The sequence below is a fragment of the Passer montanus genome, unplaced genomic scaffold, assembly GCF_014805655.1.
Source record: "Passer montanus isolate IOZ18808 unplaced genomic scaffold, ASM1480565v1 scaffold81, whole genome shotgun sequence".
NCBI classification, from domain to species: domain Eukaryota; kingdom Metazoa; phylum Chordata; class Aves; order Passeriformes; family Passeridae; genus Passer; species Passer montanus.
In genome coordinates, this window is record NW_024373368.1 from 3172075 (window position 1) to 3179669 (window position 7595).

At 58.9% G+C, this 7595-nt stretch overlaps 2 protein-coding genes and 1 non-coding gene across 4 annotated transcripts in view; 1 reads left to right on the forward strand and 2 right to left on the reverse strand.

Moving 5' to 3' along the window:
* Nucleotides 1-1041: 1041 nt before the first annotated feature.
* BUD23 (BUD23 rRNA methyltransferase and ribosome maturation factor) lies at nucleotides 1042-7289 on the reverse strand. Of its 2 annotated transcripts, XM_039732892.1 has the most exons (12): nucleotides 7183-7289; nucleotides 6996-7033; nucleotides 6607-6702; nucleotides 6336-6418; nucleotides 6160-6256; nucleotides 5020-5116; nucleotides 4592-4642; nucleotides 4015-4100; nucleotides 3657-3702; nucleotides 3063-3121; nucleotides 2079-2168; nucleotides 1042-1942 (listed from the first exon to the last, which is right to left on the reverse strand). In XM_039732892.1, the coding sequence occupies exons 1-12, from the start codon at nucleotides 7228-7230 to the stop codon at nucleotides 1888-1890; spliced, it is 846 nt and encodes a 281-aa protein (XP_039588826.1). In that variant the 5' UTR covers nucleotides 7231-7289; the 3' UTR covers nucleotides 1042-1887. The 2 variants fall into 2 exon arrangements, with proteins under 2 accessions (XP_039588826.1, XP_039588827.1); XM_039732893.1 differs by lacking the exon at nucleotides 6996-7033 and having other exon boundaries at nucleotides 7183-7248.
* On the reverse strand, nucleotides 2591-2723 carry LOC120513484. The gene has a single exon (XR_005630280.1).
* Nucleotides 7229-7595, forward strand: part of DNAJC30 (DnaJ heat shock protein family (Hsp40) member C30) — a 3417-nt gene continuing 3050 nt past the window's right edge. The window contains exons 1-2 of the mRNA XM_039732907.1: nucleotides 7229-7233; nucleotides 7277-7595. Coding sequence (XP_039588841.1) covers nucleotides 7229-7233; nucleotides 7277-7595 — 324 coding nt within the window. The remainder of the gene's footprint in view (nucleotides 7234-7276) is intronic.

A 7595-nucleotide genomic window follows, 5' to 3' on the forward strand; every position in this document is an offset into this window, starting at 1 on the left:
CCCTGAGAAGTGGGTCCAGCCTGGGTCCCCACTCTGCCCAGTCCCAGCCCCTGGGGGTGCAGCCATGGGAACACCCCAGACCAGAGCCCCCTTCCTTCACAGTCCCACAGCACCCATGTGAGCCCCAGCACTGCAGCCTGCGTGCACTGAAGGGCTTGGGGCACCAGGACCAGGCAGGCAGGGCTAGGAGGCAGGCAAGGGCAGGTCTCTGCTCCAGGGGGACATCTGGCTGCAGGAAAAGGGAGTGGCCATGCTTCTGTCCCTCAGCAGCTCCCTGCCACTGCTGTCCATGCTTACTCTGCCAGGCCAGCAAGAGCCCCAGGGCCCCTCCAGGAAGCAATAACACTGGGCAGGCAGGAAAACCCTCCTCCCAGGCTGCTGCCCTGCAGCCATGCTCCTGCCCTGCAGCCATGCCAACTGCTAGCACAAGGTGACTTTTTTTTCTTCCAGGCAGCGGCTTTAGTGGCACAAACTCACCTGACATCAGGGCTGTGGCACCCCTGTCAAGGCACAAGGCCAGGAACTGCCTCCAGGGGGGTTCTTGGCCCTTGCTCCTTGTTGGCACCACCACTGCCAGCAGTCCCCACAGCAGCAGGAGTCAGATGGGGCCACTGGCACTTTGCTGGGATCCTGAGGGCAGCAGCAGTGCTGGGCTCCAAAGCCAGGGAGATGAGGAGCAGGCGGCCACTGCTGCCCCACAGGCAGGCTCACACTGTCCTCGCTGTGAGGGGAGGGTGTTTTGGTGCAATAATTACCCCTGCACTACGGGAAGCCCCACTGAATTCCTTTTCACCTACCTGTCATTGCATGTACAGACCAAATCACCAAGTGTGGTTGTGCTTTGGGAAGACGTTTCACCTTTTCTTTCCAGCCCCCAACCTGCACCCGCTTGTCCTTTGGGTTCCACCACCTCTGTTCCAAGTGCCACCTGCCCTCCCCACGCCGGGAGCGTGTTGATGCAGTATTCCATGAGCAGTGTGGGGCACGCACAGCTTGCACTCGAACTGGGGATTGGTTTTGTTTTTTTTTTTTTTTTTTTTGTAATTAATGTACTTGAAGGCTTTCCGAGCCCCCCGTGGAGTTCTACTGTTGCTGTACTGTGAGCTAAGTGTCCTTGTTTTCTATGTGGATCTTGACCCTGGCTTGCTCTGTCTCACTGGGCTGGATGACACTGTATGTTGCCTCTCTTCTCCTTCCCTCTTTCCCTTCCTGCTAGCATTCCTTTCTTCTCCCAAGGCTTTGGGTGCAAAACAGCTTCCCATTTTGTGGAATTTTTATGTAGAATAAACATTTGTAACTGTAAAGCTCTGGGTGGCACCTCTCCTTGTTTCAAGGGAAGGGAAGAGGTGATGGGGGGTCCAGTCAGCCCCAGCACCCTGGAAGCACTAAAGCAAACAGGGTGGAATAAACAGCTACTGGAATAACACTTGTGCCAGCAGCAACTTTGTCCTCATGGATCCACACCTTGACAGCATGGATCCTCTGCAGGCAGAGGGGAAGCTGGCAGGCAATGAGGTGCCCTATTCCCACCTCAGTACTCCCAGCACCAAGAGCAGGATGCAGGACGCAAGCAAACACTTCCAACTCTTTGACTCTTTAGTGAGGAACTGGATATTACATCCAGGCTTACCTGGAGCTCAGCTGGCTCACTGCACTCAGCAAGGTAAGTGATGGCTCTGCAGAGCACTGCCCAGTCTGCACCTTCACCAGGGAAACAGGGCTGGAAGCTTTGCTGTTTGGCAGCACCTGAGCCAGTCTGTACCTTTAAGAGCCACAATGACCAGTCCCAGCAAGTCCCCAGGCGTGGGGTGCCATGTGTGCCATCCACAGGAGGCTCTCTGGAGGCACCCACGTGCCACCTTCCATGGCAGCAGTGTCCAGAGCAGTTCAGAAGCGAGGACGGCGCTTCCGCCCCGTGTATTTCGTGTCTGCTCGCACCTCCCTGTGGGGAAAGCAGGGACAGCTCAGCACCATCCGCAGGGCACCTCGGGAGGGGAAGGGAGCAGGTCTGTGGCAGGAGGCAGGGCAGGTGACAGCAGGCCAGCCCAGCCTCTGAGGCAGGACTCAGCTGGACTCACTTGCCCTGGCGTCGTCTGCGCTCCTTCTTCTCCAGGATCCAGTCCCGGCTTTTCTTCACGGACTTGCCCTTGATATTCCTGAACCGTGTCCTGTGGGGAGTGAGGACAGCAGCTGGAGAGGAACTGAGGTGTGGGGGCTCATTTCTCTGCCCCAGAGGATTGTCACCCAGAACTGGCTCACAGAAGTAGCGAGTTTCCCTGCCACCACCCTGGGCAAGAGGCTCAGGCAGCACTGGGGCAGGTGGCCAAACTCCAGACACGCTGGAGGAGGAGGAGGAGGCTGATTCCAGGAAGCAGAGGGATCCTGACCCATGAACTCAGGCCATACCCCCTGTCACACCAGCAGCACGCTGCTCTCTGGGATCTCGGAGCATTACAGGCTCATGCACAACCACCTTCCCCTTGGCTGCTCTACTCCAAACAAGTCAGACAAAGTCAGGCTTCCTACAACGTTCCCAGCTCTGCTACTGCCCTCCAAGACCAGACAGCCCTTAAGAGTAAGCAAAGAACAGCAATGTGAGAGGCAGGAAAACATGGCAGCCACAAGCTCCTAGCAGCCACGACAACTTTCCTCTGGTTTTTGTTCTGTCTCTCCCAACGGCTGCAAGAGGGGCTCCTCCCTGCACCACTACTGTGGGAAGAGACAGGCCCAGCAGCACAAACCCCCAGGCCACAGCTAAGACCTGGACAGGAGAAAAAAGGGAATGCCAGGACTCAGGCACTGCAGCCTGCCTCCAAGGCTCCATCATGAGCCCTGTAAACATTCCCTCTGCCACACCACTGGCACCAGCTGGAGAGCCCAGTGCTGGACAGAAAGCACAGCTGACTGCTCAGCTACAGCTCTAGGGTAAGCACCTGGAGCCCCATGGAAGAGCCCTGGAACTAACTAGTTTTGTTCCCTGTGTCCAGGCCCTTGGGAAGATAAAGCAGTTCTCCCCTGGGCTGCTGTGAAAGAGAGAGTCTGCAGCCTCACCCCCATCATACCTCTCATTGGTGAACTTTGCCTGGTGCAGCTCTTCACTGGCACTCTCGGTACCAAGGCCCTGGAAAGCAAAATTGGGAAGTTGTGTTCTCCTCTGGACCAGGCACAGCCCAGCAAAACTAAGGGGAATGCAGGGATCTGCAAGGGGAAGGACCAGAGCAGGAACAAACTGGTCTTCCAGAAAGCATGGCAAAAAAAGGCAGATGTCAGAAGAACAGCTTTAAAGAGGGAAGGGACAGATTGGATATGGGAACAAATTCTCCCCTGTGAGGGTGCTGAGGCCCTGGCACAGGGTGCCCAGAGCAGCTGTGGCTGCCCCATCCCTGGAAGTGCCCAAGGCCAGGCTGGACAGGGCTTGGAGCAGCCTGGGGTAGTGGAAGGTGTCCCTGCCATGGCAGGGGGTGGAACAAGATGAGCTGGAAGGTCCCTTCCAACCCAACCAGTCTGTGATGATGTGAGAGCAGGGCTTGGTGCCTGGCAGAAAATGTATAAATGAAGTCACATCTGCACTCCCAGAGCTGTTTGGCTCCCACACAGTCCACAGCTCCTCCACACCACCCAGGGCAGCAGCTCTGCTGCCTCATGGAGGCCCTCACCTTTGGTAATGTGCCAGATGTCCCAACAAAGAGACAGAGGAAGAACCTGAAAGAACAAGAATAAGGAGCATGAACATGGGATTCAGCATGTGAGTCTCAGTCCCCAGGCAAGTGAGGTGGTTTATGACAGAATTAGATCTGAGCTTTAACCTCTGTCCAGAACTGTATAATGGAAGAGGGAACAGCTCAGGAAACAAACAAACACACACAAAACCAACCAAAAAACAAAATAACCCCTCCCCAAAAAAAACCCCAAAACCCAAACCCACAATCAACAAAAAACCCAAAAAAACCCCTGAAAACAAACCACCAATGCCAAACCTGGGCCTCACCCCAAACACAGAGATGCAGGACTCACTTCTTGGCTTTGGCACTGTTGGGGTAATCCACCACCATTCCCCCTGTAAATCCAGCTCTCATGGCTTGGGCAGTGATGAGCTCCAGCTGGGAAAAGCAGCAGGTCCAAAGTTAATGAGCAGTCATGCCCCAGGAAAGCCAAGAGGCCTCTGGGAGCACCCACCTCGCTGGGCATTCCCAAGAGGGACTGCTCCTCCTCCTGCTGAGCTCTGCAGTCCCATCCAGACACCAATTCCCTGCCTCTGCTGGTTCTCCCTGCTCCTCAGCATAGCTGGGGTAGCTGGCACAGCAGACTCTCCAGGAGAGGGATACTGGGCTGGATTTTCCAGACCTGAGTTAAGCCAGTCTTCAAACCCACACTCACACCCTGTCCCACCACTTTAAGGCTCAGCCCAAGACAATCTATGAAACAACAGAATGTGCACAAGGTGTCCTCCTCACAGGTTATTTTTTTGGTTCCTGAAGAGCTTTAGAAGTGGCAGGAGAGACAGAGACACTGCCTTGGTGTGGAAGAACACAGTGCAAACAGTGAATGATTTCTCTGCCTGCACCCCTCCCAGCCGAGTGAGGGGCTGTACCTGCTCTGAGTTCTCAGGGTACAGCTGCAGCACAGCTCGGGATCCTCGGGCCTGCAGGAAACAGAGCTGGTCACACCCCTGCCCCAGAGCAGGTAACCCCCCTGGGTCACCCACCCCAGCCCAACACGAGCCCCCTCCTCCCCAAAACCTCCAGGACAGGGCTCCCAGGAGAGCTGCTCAGCCCACAGAGCCAGTGAGGCACAGGGGAACCCCAGCTATCCCAGAATCATGAACTGGCAGGTTTGGAAAACACCACCACCACCACAACCCTGATGAGAAGCAGCACCAGGCAAGAAGGCAGCAGTGGCTGCTCCTGCCAGGCCTGCTTCAGGGCAGCATTTACCTAAAACAACCTGACCTGAAGTGTCCTGCTAAAAAGGAAAGCCCTAAGAGCAGCAGAGGCTTGGCTGGTGGAGGGTGGCACTTACCAGGGCAGTGTAAAGAGTGGAGAAGAATCTGTAGAGGCGTTTGGGGGGGCTGTGTGACTTCTTGTCAGCATTACAGAGCCACTGCACTGCAGAAATGCTGAGAAGGAAAGTAAGAACCCAGGACAGAGTCATTGGTTCCTGCACAGAGCTTGCCACCTCCCTTCGAGCTGAATTCCTGCTCTAGGCATGTGCTGGGCCTCAGGGAAATAATTTAATTTCCTCTGTGTTGCTTTGCCTTTTGTTTCACAGCTACACAAACTCCTCTGGAGACTCACAAAACTTAACAAGGTGCATAAGTTAAAGGACAAAAGCATCACCAAGCATCCCCTTTAGTCCAAGTGCTCAAATCCTAGGATGACAGAATGCTTTGGGTTGGAAGGACCCTAAAGCTCAGCTTGTTCCAGCCCTTGCCGTGGGCAGGAACACTCCCACTAGACCAGGCTGCTCTAAGCCCTGTCCAACCTGGTCTTGGATGGATCCAGGGATGGGGCAGCCACAGCTGCTCTGGGCACCCTGGGGGCCTCACCACCCTCACAGGGGAGAATTTCTTCTCTGTATCTCACCTCAATTTTCCCCCTTTCAGCCTGAAGCCGTTACTCCTGCTCCAAGCATGACAGTTCCTGAGCAGCACGGGAGGGCCCAGCTGTGTCTCTTGCCTGCCCAAGCAGGTTTTCCCACAGAGCAATCTGAGCCAGAGCTTTTGGCTCAGCAATGGACAGCCCTTGCTTGTTCCCAGCTGTTCTCTGAGCAGCTAAGTCGCCCTCTGCCCCCCATACCAAAGCCAAGCATCAAACCCTGCTCCAGGGACTGACTCCTCTAAGCTGTGCCACTTTATACTTTGTTCTCCTCCTTGGAGCAGGTCTCAGCCACCCTGACAATATCCCCAGCTTTACTTTCTTCCCTTCAACAAAATTCCTAGCTCAGCAGCACAAAAGGAGAAGCATCACCTGGCAAACAGCTGTCACAAGCTGTTCCTACCACCCAGAATTTTGGAGGTTTGTGCTGGGGTGATGGAGCCAAGGTGCACAGAGCAGAAAGGCTGACAAGGCCAGTCCCTCTCACCTGTGATCTACAGGTGTGCACCAGGGTACTGAGCAGTTCTGGGGGTGTCAGGGGAGCTCAGCTGCAGCACAGACTCACCTGATACAGCCATCAAACATGCCAGGCCTGAAGGGGATGCCATGCCCCACATCTGCAAGGAGCAGGTCTCCTTCCACCTCCCTCTCCACGGCCACATCTGCACAGAACACAGCACAGCTCAGGCAGTCAGCTCCCACCCCGGGGCCCCTGAGGGGCTCAGGGGGGGCTGTGCTCACCCAGCATGGCAGGGCTGATGTCCATGCCAATCCAGTAGTGACCCTCCTCAGAGATGTAATCCCCACTCAGCCCCGAGCCACAGCTAGAGGGAGAAAGGGAGAAAGTGCTGGGGTTGTGGGGCTGCTCTGAGGCTGTGCTGGCCACACACCCCCAGCGTTCCAGCAGCCTGTCCCTCCTGTTCAGCCCACAAAGGACACCGGGACACGGCCACCCCCTGCCGTGCACCCCTCCCGCCCCAGACGTGCCACAGCCCGGGCAGAGCCCGCTCACCCCACGTCCAGCAGGAGGCACGCCCGGTCCTCGGGCAGCCCCAGCAGCTCCACGGCGCGCTCCGACATCTGCGACTGGATCTCCACCACGCGGGAGCTGAGGCACAGAGCAGAGCGTGGGCGACGGGCGACATCCCCGGCACCGCGGGGCTGGAACCGCCCCGCGGCAGGACCCGAGCACCGCCCAGGGCAGGACCCGAGCACCGCTGGGCTCCCGGCAGGATCGCACCCTGCCGCTCCCTCCCGCCGCTGCCGGACCCCCAGCCGCACGGACCCCAGGCCCCGCGGCTCCGGCAGGATCCAGGGCCAATCCCCCCGCGGCGCTTCCCCCGCTGCCCGCCCCACGCCAGACCCCAGCACAGGCCGCGCCCAGCGCCGCTCCCGCCGTACTTCTGCGTGTACTTCCGCGCCTCGGCCTCATCGTAGAACTGCAACGAGAGAGCGGCGGGCGCGCTGAGGCCCGGACCCTGCCCGGTGCCCCAGCCGAGCCCGATCCCCCCGGCCCTGCCCGGTCCCCTCGGCCATTCCCGGTTCTCCCAGCCGCTCCCGGTCCCCCCGGCCGTTCCCGCTCCCTCACCAGCTCGGGCGGCCCGCGGTGCTCGGGCCGGCGGCCGCTGCCCGCCATGCTGCGCCTGCGTGACGTCACTACCCCGCGCCGCGCCCGCCCGCAGCCCGCTCCTCCCGCCGGTGGCGTCACTCGTGCACACGGGCGGCGCGGGAGCCCCGCGGCCGCGCCGCGACCTCTACGAGGTGCTGGGCGTGCCGTCCACGGCGACGGCGGCGCAGATCAAGACGGCGTACTACGAGCAGTCCTTCCGCTACCACCCCGACCGCAACGCGGGCAGCGCGGCCGCGGCCGCCCGCTTCGCCGCCGTCAGCGAGGCCTACCGCGTGCTGGGCAGCGCCGCGCTGCGCCGCAAGTACGACCGCGGGCTGCTGAGCGCCGAGGAGCTGCGCGCCGCGCCCCGGCCCTCGGGCCGCCCCGCCGCC

What these genes read in the sequence shown, in the direction of transcription:
- BUD23 (XM_039732892.1), bottom strand. Translation starts at nt 7,230, where the DNA reads ATGGCGGGCAGCGGCCGCCGGCCCGAGCACCGCGGGCCGCCCGAGCTG. An exon ending in TGCCTCCTGCTGGACGTGGG is followed by an intron (nt 6,419 to 6,606) that starts GTGAGCGGGCTC and finishes TTCTCCCTCTAG; the next exon opens with CTGTGGCTCGGGGCTGAGTG. An exon ending in GCAAAGTTCACCAATGAGAG is followed by an intron (nt 2,169 to 3,062) that starts GTATGATGGGGG and finishes CACTCCCCACAG; the next exon opens with GACACGGTTCAGGAATATCA.